Genomic DNA, 16099 nt, shown 5'->3' on the forward strand with positions numbered 1-16099 from the left:
ACCCCCCCCTCCCCCCCCAGAAGCCAAATTTTCATTAAAAATGTTGAAATATATATATTCAAAGATTTGTGCCACATTTTCACGACTTTTCCAAAAATAGCAGACCTACAAGCTCGTGGCGTGCTACGAGCTTGTAGAGCTGCTATTTTTAAATAGCTAAACCATAACATAATGCCAACACCTCCAAAAGGGGTTCCCGAAATGGGTTAAAATGGGATCAATCTGTACAAGGACAGTACCAGGGATGTGGATGCCGTCATATTTGATGTCCATCTCGTGCAGGCCAGCCTCGGTGGGGGCGTATTTGACCGTGACGGTGCCGTCCTTGTTGTCTGTGATGTCAGGCTTGGCTACGTTGCCCGATGGCATGCGCACATCACCTAAAAACAAAAAATAATGGGAGGATAGACCGACACAGGTGCAATAGTCAACATTCAGAATCAGAATCAGAATATCTTTATTGTCATTGTACGAGACAACGAAATTGAATTGCAAACCAGATCAGTGCATTTAAAACAAGACATAATACTCTATATAAAACACAAAATACAAACATTTAACGCATATTGCACAGTAAGTCCTTTTAGTTCATAAAGTGTCGAGTGTCAGAGTTCAAGTGTCAGTGTTTACAGCTATGACTGCTCTGGGGTAGAAACTGTCCTTCAGTCTGTTAGTCCTGGTCTTGATGACCCTATAGCGCCTCGCTGAGGGCATGAGCTGCAGCTCATGCCTACTTTCAGCTACTAAATGAAACACAGCTGTTGCTTATTTCCTTGAGTAATGCAGCACGCAATTGAAATGCATCAGCTGCCTCCAAGCATCTCTTAATGAAAACCCCCAATGAAAACCAAATCAACATAGATAACGGGCAGTAGACAAAAAACAAAAATAATATTATTTCGCAATAATGTTTTTTTGGGGGAAAAGCAATAGTTTTATTCTGTATCTTTAAAAAAAACAAAGTGTGTGTGTGTACCTGTGATCTCTCCCTTCTGGATGGTAAAGGGAATGACCAGGTCAAATGGTCTCAGCCCTGCCACGTCCAAACCGTTCATTCCCATTGGTCGGTCCGTTGCCTAGGAGACAGAGTAGAGGTATTGTGTTAACCGAGTGACATTCTGAAGCACGGTTGGGAGTGATGGATGGGGGACATTTTAAATATTTATATTCTACTCAGACCTTTCTTAGCTTAAGACTTTTTTTTTTTTAAATAAGAGAATGCATCTCCGTGTGCTTTACAAGCAGCAATAAGACATATAGTATAATTATGCAACAGAAGAAATTAAAACTAGGGATGCACACAGTTAATCGTTCATATCAATATCGGCTGATATTTTCGGTAAATGGCAAGATAATCTCAATGTTTTTAGCCAATTTGTATTTTTTTATTTCATAAACTTTATATTGGAATTGGAATCTTAAAAAAAGCCTTTTGTGACGATTGAAGGCTGTAGATTTAAAAATCGGTATTTTGTCGGGAAGCTTTTCCCCGTAGAACAAATCAGACACAAATTGGAAAATGTGTACATTTTAGTTGTTTTGACATGTGCTTCAGTAGGTCTAATACATCAGGTCGTAGTAGTAGTAGTAAACTAGTAATCACCTAGAATCACAGGTGCTATATAACAGGTGTTAAGGCAAACCCTACTTGAACTGCGATACCAGTGTGGATTGATCCAACCGTGCAATCAATCGGTTATTGCATATCGGCCATTATTAGATTGTCTATTCTAGTGTCTCACGTCTAGTCGTCGGTGGTGGTGGTGGTGGTATGGGAGGTAAAGGATGAGGGCTGATGTGTGGGGGACGAGAAGCAACAACAATCACCAACAACATGTCAGCGATATAGTAACCTCTCGTTTAGTATACACACACAGTGTACTTCTAGTTGCGTGTTGGGCGTCACACCCCGGAAATAGCAGCTGTTAACCCATTCTGACCTGAGATCAGATTCATACGAGGTTTCCACTGGACAACACACTGGTCTGATTAACCCATTCTGACCTGAGATCAGATTCTGAAAATGTCAGTCGTTCTTCGATTTTTCAAAAATAGCAGACCTACAAGCTCGTATCGCGCCACTCGGTGGCGCGATATGAGCTTGTAGATCTGCTATTTTTCAATAGCTAAAGCATGACGTGATGCTAAACACCAAAATGGGTTCCCGTTCAGAATGGGTTAAACAACGGCACCCATCTATTTTCAGTGTGTGCCACGCAGCGTGCAACAAACAGAGTATAACTGGGGATACAGAGCAGACAAACAAATGCATCGTCGATAAGAGAGAGAGAGAGAGAGAGAGAGAGAGAGAGAGAGAGAGAGAGAGAGAGAGAGAGAGAGAGAGTAAAAGGCCTCCAAACAACCGAACAAAGTTCAACAAAATTAGACAACCATGAAATGAGATGACCGATGATGGTTGTGTGATCATGACCAAAGGAGGTGGCGATCATGACCAGGGGATGAAGACACCGACACAAGCTGTGAGATGGAGTAATGGTATGAGGAGGACACACACAGAGAGAGACATGGTTGTCAGGGGAAGGTAGACGGGGAGACGGGAGACAAGATCAGGAGAGCCATTTTGCTAAATGTGGTGTGGAGTAGCACACGTTGCCCTCAGATTCTCAAAATGGCCGACCATCACTTGCTTCCTTCCCCCTGTACGGTAGGACGCCATGAGTTGACAAAAATACCTGCAATTAGAAAATTGCAAAGGGCTTCCGTTTGCAATTTTAGTTTTGCAAAATTAGTTTTAAACAGCTTATTTTTTTTTTTTTTAAGTGCCCGTTCTACAAATTAGACTAGTATTTCGACAAACCCGTTTTCACTTAATTCAAATTTAGCAATCTGCACTTGTGAGTCGTGACACACACTGATTGAGACAAGTTTTCCAAGTTCCATCAGTACGGTACCGTAACTACAGTTATAATTTTTCAGCCCTACTACACACAGTGCTGGAGCTAAGGAGTCCTCAGTACAGTTGGGTGGAAGGGGGGGTGGGGGGGGGGGGGGGGGATCTAAAAATATGAAAACCTGCAATGAGTCACTGTAGCCACAGAAAGACCAGAAACTTAGAAAGCAACACTGATGGGGGACACAACAAACATGGCTTCTGGGGGAGATGAATATTATGTGACACAGAGACAGAGACACCGACGGGAGAGACAGCCAAGACAAGACAAGAGCACCACCAGATATCAGACAACAATTGAACAGCAGCAGCTGAGAGAAAATGAGAGGATGAGTTTAGGGGGGTCATTTATTTGGTACCCAGGGTTGTTGAGCGTAGTACTGGGGCATTTGGCTCTGCTGCAAGAGCTGGTCTGTCGGCGCTCCTTCCAGTGCCTAAGGAATGGAGGGGACAAGGGAGAGGCAGGAGGGAGAGGTAATGGTTGAATATGAACGGGGAAAGGAGGTCGGGGGCGGGGTATGGGCAGGTGAAGGCAGGTGTAGGTGGTGATGACGGGGGGGGGGGGGGGGGCAAGGGGAGGGGGGTATATGAATGGAGGGGAATAGAACAATACAGTTAGTGTCATTGACATTGTGTCTGCCGACTCCCCAAGACCTTATCGGGGAGCATCTGCGGAGAGGAATGATGCCGAGGATTATTAATTATTATTTAGTCTCTCTCTCTCTCACACTCTCTCTCACACTCACTCACACACACACACACACACACACACACACAGTGCAGGCACTAAGCAGAAACACTGGTTCAAATGAAGCACTTTAAAAGTAAAGCCAAAAAACAGACTCACCGTGACCTGGAAGGGACTGTTGGGGATGTGCTCGCCTCCAAAGCGGACGCAGATGACATACTCGCCGGGCTGCGGCGCCGTGTAGAAGATGTCGAAGGTCCCGTCCTCGTTCTCCACCACGTCCACGTCCAGCTCCGCGCCCTCGGGCGTGCACACGCTGCACGTCACCTTGCCCTTGCCGGCGGCCTTGGCGTCCACCGTGATGACCGTCTGCTCGCCGATCTGGATGGTGGGCCCGACCCCGGCGCCTAGAACGGAGGAGGGGGGGGATGTGAGTGAGCGTTTTAGAGGGGGATGCCCAATTGGGACTGATGTGCGTTGAAAAGCATGCAGAGTTGCAAGACCACACGGTCATACGAATAAAGTAAAATGTACAGGAAAAGTCTGTTAATTTATCCACCGACAGTATAGAGCGTCGCAGTTCCGCCCCCCTTTCATGACGACAGGGCCAGGGCCCAGGAAATGAATCCCCATGCATTTTTCCCCCCCCATAGACATTTCAAAACGTATTTGTTTTAAAGACCTTATAAGCGTCGTACGAAGCCAACTCGAGTCGTGACAAATTATCATGACAAGAAACGCAACATTTCGGACCAAACAAATATAATAAGGGAAAAAAAGTGTTTTAACCTGCCGTTTTTTTCTACTTTCCAATTCTTTGTTTGCCCTCGAAACATTGTGTTTATTGTCATGATTTTGTCACGACAAGAGTTGGCTTTGTCCGCGGTGTAAACGTCTTTAAATAAATACTTTCTGAAAAGTCTTATGAGGAAAATGAACGGGGGAGAGGGGGGGGGGGGGGGGGGGGGGGACTGAGACGCTCTATAACTCTGATAGTGTACCAACTAATTGACCTCTACAGGTCCGTTTATTTGCTTTTGTACACTCATACACTCAATAGTTAAATTAACACTTTTTACAGTATATGAAGAGACCTCAAACAAGCATCCACACGCACGTTCTCTCCAGCTCCACCATGCACATTCCACAGCACCGGGTTTGAGTGTAAATGACATCCAGTCATGACCATGTTGTTATTACTAGCTACTATGTTATTTTCCAAACGGATTGCACATTATTATCATCATCGTCAGTCAGTTGAAATCTAGAACAGTACTTTTAGCTCATTAGCCAGAACGCCATTCCACCATGCCGACAACTACTCATTAGTTAGTTCATTAGTCTGTCCAAGAAGGGAGAAATAGCGAAACGGAAAAGCGTCACATTAGAAAAGGAGGGAGGGAGATCATTGCGAACGCAGTGATTGCGAACCAGTGAGCACCAACTATGAGACCTAGCAGAACATGTCTGTGTGTGTGTGTGTGTGTCACGCTGTAACACCACCCGCCCGCCACCAGAGGGCACAGCTGTATCACACAAAAAAACACACAAACTTAACTTCAAAAAAACTAAAATAAAAACTTAAAGAAAACTTTTTTTTAAACCACACGCACGCACACATACTAAAAAATCTTTAAAAAAAAACGTAGCTTAAAAAAAAAATCTTAAAAAATACCAAAAAAATGTACGAGCTGCGTTCGCTTCCCGCGTTTGCACGTCTTACTTGTGAAGGGTAGATCAGAGAAAGAAGGAGAGAGAAAGAGACACGGGGCAGAAAGACAGAAAGGGATCCCACTGAAATGTGGCACCGCTGTCCTACATGCGATAGAGAGAGAGAGAGCAGAGTAGTTTCCTCCGTACAACAGTACAAACTGGTTTTCATGAAGCTTACCCAGGCCGTGACCGCCGATTGAGACTGAGAAAGGAACGGTGAGAAGCAGGGGGGGAGCGAAGAAGTGACAAAATAAAAAAAAAGACAAGTCAGGTGGGGGGTGTGAGAGGCAATAACTGTGCTCCAAAAACAGAGAGATGAAGAAAACACAACAAAACAACAAAAAGTGATGGAGGGTGTGAAGCAGTCCAAGGGGTGGGAAGCCCGTGTCACAGTGTAATGTGTGCAGTGTGATCTCTCAGAATATCAGACTTTTAGAACAGGTACTCCCACGATTTTATCCCACGATTTTGCAACCCATTTCTTTCGACCAGTGTCAATTATCTAATGTAATCCTGGGTGCTACGCTCAATCTGCTAACCTGGGGGAAGAGCAAAGGGCTGACCTCATGCTTCCTTATATACATGAGGAGTCCAAGCTGCTTCTTTTCACCCCACAGGGGGGGGGGGGGGGGGGAGACTATTCCCCAGTTGGACATGCGTGGAATGAACACGTTATTCCAACCAGTTCCATTCCCCTCCATCAGGGGGAGGCAGTATAGAGACCAGGATTACTGCATGGTTTTTGTGAGGTTACTTACTAGGGGATATAGGGAGAACATGCAAACTCCACACAGAAAGGCCCTTTTTAAACAGCTCTTCAGTTATTGATTGCAGAGGGGCTTAAGACATATTGACTGATATTAATATATTGCCAAGTGGTAAAATGACCTACACATTGCAGGTAAGCAATTCTGAGGCTCTGGAATTGTGCAGCTGGTGTGAATTTATTCACACCAGCTGCACTTATAGCACAATAGTCACTTTACTACTTTACAATTTACCATTACTTTTTAGGAAATAACCAGAGGCGTAATTTCAGAAAGAAATGGGGATTGGCAAAAATAAGTTACTATATAGACCCATCTCTAAAACTCATTATCAAACATTATCTCTTGATAATGTTTGTCTATAATCACACAGTCTCAAAACATGGATGCCACTTTGTAAAAGTGGTTAATAAATTAATTGTACTGCATACAATAAAATGCTTATCAAAACGGTCACATGGTAGAATGGACAGATTGTGATGAAATCAGATTAATCTGCAAAAACAATTCAGTGTCGGGGGGGTACAATAATATGCATAATATAACATAACTGAATTCAAGGTTAAACTCCTGTCTACGGTTCCATGGCGTGCGTCCGGTCACATACCTGTGACGGTGCACTTGCTGGCGTCTCCGGTGGGCAGGGCTCGGATGCGATAGGGCGAATATGGGATCTCGTCTCCGCCGTACTTGATGAGGATGGTGTAGCGGCCGGTCATGTCCGGCACGTAGGACACGAGGTAGGTGCCGTCGTGGTTGTCGCGGATGTTGGCCTTCTTGGGCTTTCCCTCTGGGTCCTGAGTTTTGGGAGAATTTTCAAAGAAGGAGACAAAACGAGACCGTCCGGGCCGGGGAACGATGTGTCGTTATGTTGTCGAGCAGTCAAACGCGTCATTGTTGGGCCATCAGCCTAGTCTGCACTCTTGCATCGCATAGTAGGACTCCTAGTCATTTTTACTAGTCGACTAGTTTACTAGTGTAACTAGTCGACTAGTTGCTTAACCCATTTTGGTGTTAGCATTATGCCATGCTTTAGCTATTGAAAAATAGCAGATCTACAAGCTCATAGCGCGCCACCGAGTGGCGCGCTACGAGCTTGTAGGTCTGCTATTTTTGAAAAATCGACTGACATAGAAACAGCTTTTTCAGAAAACTGTCAGGATGCAGAAGACATCTATCTGATCTCAGGTCAAAATGGGTTAACTACCTATTATGTAAAAAATAAATAAAAAATATTTGTACATTTAAAAAAACTGTGTACACTGGTGACTATAACTATAATCTACCTGATCTTGAGGACTACAAAATCGGGGGGAAAGAAATATATGTTTTTCTTATCAACTAGTCAACTAGTACCAACAAGGTCAACTATAGTGGATTTACTAGTCATGGAGCCTGCGGCTTAATTTGACTCAACACGGGGAAGCTCACCCGGACACGGAAAGGATTGACAGATTGATAGCTCTTTCTCGATTCTGTGGGTGGTGGTGCATGTTTGCGTGAGTGTCCGTGCATTGAGCACACGCTCACCGTGATCTGCACGGCCAGCAGTCCTTCGCCAGCGTCTTTGGCATCGATGGTGAACTCCACCGGTAGAGAAGCGGGCACACCGGTGGTGTTGAGCCCGGGGCCACTGGCCCGCACCTTGCTGGCGTCGTGCGTAGGCAGGACCTTTACCTTGTAAGGACTGATGGGGAGGCAGTGTGTGTTAAGAGATTTCAGTGTTGTCCCCATTTTGGGGGCGGGAACCCCTTTTGGTGTGTTAAGCATTACTTTAAACTTTAGCTATTGGAAAATAGCAGATCTGCAAGCTCATAGTGCGGCACCGAGTGCCGCGCTGCTATTTTAGTGTAAATGTGCCTCAAATCTTTGAATATATATTCTTTCAGAGCGAACGTTTTTAACTCAAATCTTTGCTTCTGGGGGGGGGTCCCTGGAACAACATATTTTCAGATGGGGGTCGACGGCCAAATTCATGGGGGTGAATGGGGTCAATATCTCACAACGGGTAAGGGCTAGTATATAACCAGTAAGACGCGCAAACGCGGGAAGCGAACGCAGCTCGTACATATTTGGGTTTTGGACGTATAGCTGCTTTGGGGACTCCTTATATGGTTATGGCTGAGTCATGGTGACGTAATCACTCAGCTCCATATATGGGCACAAAAGCGGGACAGACACACACAGACAGACAGACACACACACAGACAGACATGATCTGCTAGGTCTCATAGTAAGTGCTCACTGCGTTCGCAATCACTGCGTTCGCAATAATCGTGATATTTGAGTGAATCGATTTTCTTTTTTTTCATGTCAAAAGGGAGAAAGACAGTGTGCATTTTTTACAGTACCTGCGTGGGATCTCCTCATCGGCATACAGTACGTTGATGGAATAGGGTCCTTCTCTGGTGGGAACATAGCTGACTGTGTGAGTCTGGTCTCCGTTGTCTGCCACTTCTACAGGCTCCACAACCCCTACACACACAGGTAACAAGAACACTCGGCGGATTTACCCTTTTTGCCGACTTCTCAAGACAAGTCGGCAAACCGTGGAGAATATTCGGCAGAATCTGAAGAAGAGTCGTCGCGCGGCGAATCTTCTTAAGATTCTGCCGAATATTCTCCATGTTTCGGGGCACTTTCAGCAGCTGCAGCTGCAAGTTTCTGAATGTTAGCTACTGTGCTAACTAGGGATGTCAGTAACGGATAGTTTCCCAACCGGTTAGCCGACAGGATTAACCGGGTCATTAACGGATAGTGGTTGATTTTTTTTCTAGGCTAATAATTAAAGTTGGTAGACGAATGGTATACATTTATTTATGCTCCTTTTTTAAAAGACAAACAAAAAAGCAACATTTAACAATATAAATAAATTGTTGTAGGCTTAATCATCAATAAACAATGCATCGCATCTGCATGATGCATGCATATGCGCGTCTACAGTACAGAGGTCCGCCAGTTCTAGTCCAAAACATAAATAAATCCAGTCCAGATCTGAGCTACCTATAAAGCCACTGGACGCATGGGCTAAGCCTTTTTTTTAAAGTATTATTAAGGAAGATCAGCATAACCTGACGCTAACAAATTTGTGTAGCAAGCTTTTTGGATCTGGCAGCGTCAGGTTAAGATCAGCAAGCATGTCACCGTGTTCTGTTTGTTGACTTTTCGCTGACGAGAAATCCCTCAAACATCGATAGCACATGGCTAACTTGATAGCCGTAAGCCGTGCCAGTGCCCAGTGTGGGGAGACGGAGGAGGAAGCGGCAGCGGCTGTAAACGTTCTCCGTCCAGGCCAAATGGCCAATAATGGAATTAATAATGCCAAGTAGGTCTCTGCATTTATACGGTCGACATGTGTTCATCTCGTCTCGCTGTCACTCGCTTACATTTCGACTACCGCAAGTCCGCAAAGCTACCCTTGTAGCCAACTAGCCAGAAGTACAACAGAGAACTTTGGGATATTGAGGGGGCAGAAAACCGAGCCAGAGCGCTGTTCATGCAGCCTGGAGTTAATTATTTTCCTTCTCTATATGGGCACACTTGTGAAAGCTGAATGCTTTTGCATGCTTTTATTGATCTGCTGTCTGATCAGCGTGCATGATCATCATGCAGTAGCTAGATGCGCGCTCCAGTGCCGAGATTTCTTCCCGTTTCGGCGACTCTTCGTCACTTTCCGTCCGAGTTCTCAGACAGAACTCGGACCGGAAAGTGACGAAGAGTCGGCGAAAGGGGAAGAAATCTCGGCAAAGATGAAGAAGAGTCGGCGACCCGAGTTCTCCAGTATTCCACACACACACACACACACACACACACAAAACACAGTAAGATACTGTAGATCCAAAAATGGAACACCTACAGCAATCTCATCAAATTCTAAGTTTAGGACGCACTTCATTTTGTATCATCTCTTCTTTTCTCTAATCATGTAGATAACCAAGCATTCTAATCATCTAGTCGTTTTATATACTGCAATCATGTTTTCTGGATATTCTACATTTCTTGTACAATGTTTCATTGTGATTTACATGAGGTAGAGGCCTTGGGGCTTCCTTCCTCAGCCTAGCACTTTACCCTTTCTTATATTTATATGTTCACTGTATTGTTTTTATACTGTGAAGAATAAATAAATACAAAAATAAATACTAAACAATATTAAATGTTCATTTTAGCATCATGTCGTGCTTTAGCTATTGAATAATAGCAGATCTACAAGCTCATAGCGCGCCACCGAGTGGCGCGCTACGAGCTTGTAGGTCTGCCATTTCTTTTTAATCGAAGAGCGACTGACATTTTTAGAATCTGATCTCAGGTCAGAATGAAAACGGTCAGGATGTAGAAGACATTTTTAGAATCTGATCTCAGGTCAGAATGGGTTAAGATTTAGGTGATCCCAAAACATGAAAAATTACACACACACACACACACACACTTACCTTTGGGGCCCTGAACGCGGACCTGCAGTGGGGCCACTCCAGCCTTGGAGGCGTCCACTGTGAACTCCTGAGGAATGTTGGCTCTGACGTTGGTGCCCAGTCCAGCTCCTTGGCACTTCACCTTTGTGCAGTCCACGGTGTCACTGACCGGCACCGAGAATGGACTTCCTATAAATACAGAAGGAACGAACGGGATGAGGAGGAGGAGGAGGAGGAGGAGAGGAAACAGGGTTTGGGAGTTTGAGACTATAGGGTGGGATGATAGAAAAGAAGAGTAACCCTCTTCCATTGTTTTTTTTTTTGTTGCAACTTTCAAATGTATACCATCTGACAAAAGCACAAAACACCTTTAAAATGACCTCACAAGGCCTGGGGCCGTATAGCTCAGCGGTCCAGGCACCTTGATGATTAAAGTTTCTTTATTAGGAAAAAAGACCCCTTGAGATGTACGTACCATCTCGTTTTCGAGGGGCTCACAACACAGATACATGTCACAACATTATTGTACATACAAACAGTACAACACCTTGGCTGGTGCCGCGGGTTCGACTCCCGATCCCGACGGCCTTTACTGCATGTCTTCCCCCACCCCCCATCTCTCTCCCAATTTCCTGTCAGCCCACTGTCTGTCCCTCCATAAAAAATAAATAAATAAATAAAAAAGTGAAAGCCACAAAAAAAAATGACCTCACAAAAGTCTACATTTTACTTGACCGTTTGGTCTCCAGCATCTGGAACCACCACGTCCTACTGCTGCCATATTACTTGAATTATCACAAAATACAGCAAAAAAGAAAAACACCTTCTATATGTATTTGTCCCATAGACATGGGGTTTGTCCTCATCCCAATCATTTACAATTTCAGAGCATGAGAAAGACACAAAACGTCAGTATTATTTTGTGTTCCGTACCGGTGATGGGCTGTCCCCCGTAGGTGATGTTGAGGTTGTATCAGTATTATTGTGTGTTCCGTACCGGTGATGGGCTGTCCCCCATAGGTGATGTTGAGGTTGTGTGTGTTCCGTACCGGTGATGGGCTGTCCCCCATAGGTGATGTTGAGGTTGTATCAGTATTATTGTGTGTTCCGTACCGGTGATGGGCTGTCCCCCATAGGTGATGTTGAGGTTGTATGTGTTCCGTACCGGTGATGGGCTGTCCCCCATAGGTGATGTTGAGGTTGTATGTGCTGTATGAGGTTGTGTGTGTGTTCCGTACCGGTGATGGGCTGTCCCCCATAGGTGATGTTGAGGTTGTATGTGTTGTATGTGTTCCGTACCGGTGATGGGCTGTCCCCCATAGGTGATGTTGAGGTTGTATGTGCTGTATGAGGTTGTGTGTGTGTTCCGTACCGGTGATGGGCTGTCCCCCATAGGTGATGTTGAGGTTGTATGTGCTGTATGAGGTTGTGTGTGTGTTCCGTACCGGTGATGGGCTGTCCCCCGTAGGTGATGTTGAGGTTGTATGTGCCGGCCTCATAGGGGACATACTCCACACTGCAGCTGCCGTCCTTGTTGTCATGGCACGACATCTTGGCCTCGGACGGACCCTCCACCGCCAAGCCGAGACCACCCGTACCCGCTCCGCTGGAGAGACGGAAAAGAGGGGGTGGGGGTGATAAATAAATAAATATATAAATAAATAAAGACTCCAAAAATAATGATACACAAACAACTCACGGATGGCCATTAACCCATTCTGACCCGAGATCAGATTCTAAAATTGTCTTCTATGTCAGTCGCTCTTCGATTTTTCAAAAATAGCAGACCTACAAGCTCGTAGCGCGCCACTCGGTGGCGCGCTACGAGCTTGTAGATCTGCTATTTTTAAATAGCTAAAGCATAATGTAATGCTAACACCAAAACGGGTTCCCGTTCAGAATGGGTTAAAGTCATTTTAATAGTCTCTAGCTGAATAAGACAGTCCAAGTGGAGACACTCGGATGTCATTACAGCGTCAGTACAGATTAGTGTACCGCTCAAAGAATTAAAGCTGCAGGGTATCCTCGGATATTCTGGAACGCAACCAACAAGTTGTCAGGAATTGCATTCATTAATTCATTGTAAAAAACACATAAATACCTTGCCGGTTACATTTCTAGTGCCTACGTCATTTTGACAATACATTTTTAATAGTGTTTAGGGAAGTAAAAAGAAAAAAAACATTTCTGAGCAAAAAAAAAAAACATTTGTGAGCAATTGTGAACATTGTTTGAGCTGTGAAGACATTCATAATGTTAAAGTATCAAATACCGGGTTTCCACTGTGAACTTGTTGGCTTTGTTGGTGATGCCTCCTTTCAGGCCGGGACCGTGCACGCGCACACGCCCGGGGTCGCACCCCTCAGTCACGCCCACGCGGAACGGGCTGTTGGGCACCGGAGAGCCGTCGTAGCACACCTCTACGCTGTGTGGTCCTGAAACATCAGCAACACAAGCACAAACACCACAGGGATGGACGGGATGATTCACATCGTGGGGGACAACGCAGAGAGAAATAACCACAGACTCCATATGTGGAAAAGGCCAGCTCCAAATATGCTCAAGTACTGAGCTGAGGAACTACATAGAAGTGTCTATTTGTATGTCTCTAAATGTTTTGATGAATTGAACAATGTGGACCCTGTTGTAAACAAGTGTAATGCTTAATTGGGTCGTCCACTCAGTTAACTTTGTCTTTGTATTGAGTTTGTGCTTGAAATGTATTGTAATTCTACAAACTGTTAATAAATATTTCAAATTCAATCAATCAATCAAATCAGCACAGCACACTTTTAGAGTTTGTCAAGCCTAGTTTTCTGCTCATTCTGTACAGACCACAGCAGCGTGTGCGACTCCTTGTTAGCCACACACACACGCATGCTTTCTGTACAACTCTACGTTCTTCAGTAAAACCCTCAACCCAAGTGCTTTGTTGTTCTTGACTGAACCACCTGGAGCGGTGTAAAGCTTCCAAACCGCACTACAAAATACCATAACTTCCAAACTAAACTAAATGAACTCACCCTCCTCGTACGGAGTGTACTCCACGCTGTAGGTTCCGTCCCCGCGGTCGGTGACCAGGGCGTCCGTGCTGCTGCCCGAGGGGTTGCTGATCAGGGTCTTGATGTGGTCGCCGCCGGTCTGCGTGAGCGCCCGGGCGTCCACGGTGAAGTCCGTGGTGGCCTCGCGGAACACGCCTGTTGTTCGACACGGGACGGAGAATGCAAAGAGCGTGATTGTAAGAAATAGGTACAGGTACACGATAACTTTTTTCTTTTTTTTCTTTCTTAAATATATTTTTTATCCCACGATTTTGTAACCCAATTTCTCACACAACCGTGTCAATCATCTAATGTGATCCTGGGCTCTCTACACACCCTCCGCCAACCTAGTCCCCATATATGGGGGACAAGGGGAGAGCAACAACGGACTTGAACTCATGCTTCCTTCATGCCTGAGTGTCCAAGTTGCTCCTTTACACCTGACAGGGGGGAGTTTCCCTGGTTGGACGTAGCGCGTGGAAAGGAACACGTTATTCCAACCAGTTCCTTTCCCCTCCATCAGGCTGGCCAGGGGGATTACTGCATGTTTTTTGTGAGGGTACCTACCCTACGATAACATATTTAATTGGAGTGTAAACTTTTAGGTACGCCTATTGAGAGTAACTTAGTCAGAAGAAATGCATAAGCATCAGATTATAGGTCACAAACACAACAAGCAAAGTAATGGCATCAGACCTTAAAAGGCGATTTCCGTAAAATAAAAAAATAAAAAAAATAAAAGGGGTTACCGCCCAAAATGGGTTAAAGGCGAATTCCGTAAATTCAGTAAAACAAAATAAAAACGGGTTGTGAGGAACTCTCCTTTAATAAGTGCCTAGGCAAAAGGTCCAATAAGTTTAAACTTTAAAGTAACGCAAGGACAATAAAGTTGAAAATGTTCCAACGTTTTGACTTGCTCAAGCAAAACCATACAAAACTTTTTGAACGTACTGAACAAGACTTAACGAAATGGTCGAACCTTCCTATCTCACTTGCCGGCCGAATTAATATAATTAAAATGAATGTCCTCCCTAAATATCTGTTTCTATTCCAATGTATTCCAATTTTTGTTAACAACACTTTCTTTAAGAATCTGGATAAAATTATCTCCAAGTTCATTTGGGATAAGAAACACCCTCGAATAAAGAAGGATTTTTTTGCAGAGGCCTAAATCAGATGGCGGAATGGCATTACCTAACTTCAAACTCTATTACTGGGCGTGTAATTTACGTGCACTCTCATTTTGGCTCCAAGATCAATTGCCTACATGGGCATTTATTGAAGGTCAATGTTGTCCCCCAACATCGTTGTCAGCTTTAATCTTTTCCCCAGTGGCCTCAAGATATACTAAGTTGCCAAAGAATTCCATAGTCTCGCATTCTCTCAAAATTTGGCTCTCAATACGAAGGCATTTCGGTTGGCACCCGGGCTCTGTGCGCGCACCACTGGTCGCTAACCATGCTTTTTTACCGTCCCTCTCTGACTCATTATTTAAAGTATGGCATAGAAATGGTATTCACTCCTTCAAAGATCTTTATATTGATGGGTTATTTCCGACCTTTGAACAAATACGACGCAAATTCAATTTACCCCAATCACATTTCTTTAGATTTCTACAGATACGACATTTTTTAACACAACACACTGATTCATTTCCAAACATACCTCCCAACTCATCAATGGAATCTATATTTCTACCTAACCCTCTGCTCAAAGGAGGTGTTTCTATTATTTATAACTCTCTCTCATGTTTGGATAATAATGCCTCCTTGGAGTATTTAAAAACTGCTTGGGAAAACGACTTAGGAATATCTATCACTGACGAGCAATGGTCTACATCTCAAAAGTTTGTGCACTCTTCTTCAGTATGCGCCAGGCACGGTCTTATACAGTTTAAAATATTACACAGATTACATTTGTCAAAGGAAAAACTCAACAGAATGTATCCAAATGTGAATCCAGCCTGCGACAGATGTGGCCAATCGCCGGCCACTCTAGCTCATATGTTCTGGCATTGCACAAAACTAAGATCATATTGGCAAAGTATATTTAAATCACTGTCAGACATTGTTGAAAGACCTTTTGACCCGGATCCACTGACAGCAATTATGGGAGTCACAGGGCCCGGGGTCAAACTGTCTACTTTCCAATATAACATGGTAAAATATGTGACTCTACTGGCTCGCAGACTGATACTGTTGAATTGGAAACAAGCACAGGTTCCAACTCACACTTCACTGATGAAAGATGTTATGCATTACTTACAATTGGAAAAGATTAAGTTTGAATTGAGAGGGAGTGAAGATAGGTTCTACCAGACATGGCAACCCTTCATTGAATATTTTAATAGGTGCACGCTAACCCCTCCTACACAATAGATAGCACAATAGGAAGTTGGAAAGAAAGAAAAGGAACTGAAGGAAAAGGAACTGAGTGTTTTTTCTTTATTTTATTTTTTATTATTTAAAAAGAAAAGTGTCTAATTTACTTAATTCACAACATGTTAGAAGCTTGAGAGCAAGAGTGTCTGTCCTGTTGTCTGTTTTGTTTGTCTGTTCACACTTGTC

General features: G+C 44.2%; 1 protein-coding gene across 1 annotated transcript in view; it reads right to left on the reverse strand.

The window, feature by feature from the left end:
• Positions 1-16099, reverse strand: part of LOC308315793 (filamin-A-like) — a 48971-nt gene that overhangs the window by 14629 nt on the left and 18243 nt on the right. Inside the window, 12 exon segments of the mRNA XM_080763945.1 lie at positions 240-380; positions 977-1076; positions 3271-3345; positions 3759-4006; positions 5491-5514; positions 6687-6876; positions 7610-7766; positions 8431-8554; positions 10513-10680; positions 11937-12097; positions 12764-12926; positions 13515-13688. Coding sequence (XP_080620071.1) covers positions 240-380; positions 977-1076; positions 3271-3345; positions 3759-4006; positions 5491-5514; positions 6687-6876; positions 7610-7766; positions 8431-8554; positions 10513-10680; positions 11937-12097; positions 12764-12926; positions 13515-13688 — 1725 coding nt within the window.

The sequence above is a fragment of the Protomyctophum bolini genome, assembly GCF_963924005.1.
Source record: "Protomyctophum bolini genome assembly, chromosome: 5".
In the NCBI taxonomy this organism is placed as follows: domain Eukaryota; kingdom Metazoa; phylum Chordata; class Actinopteri; order Myctophiformes; family Myctophidae; genus Protomyctophum; species Protomyctophum bolini.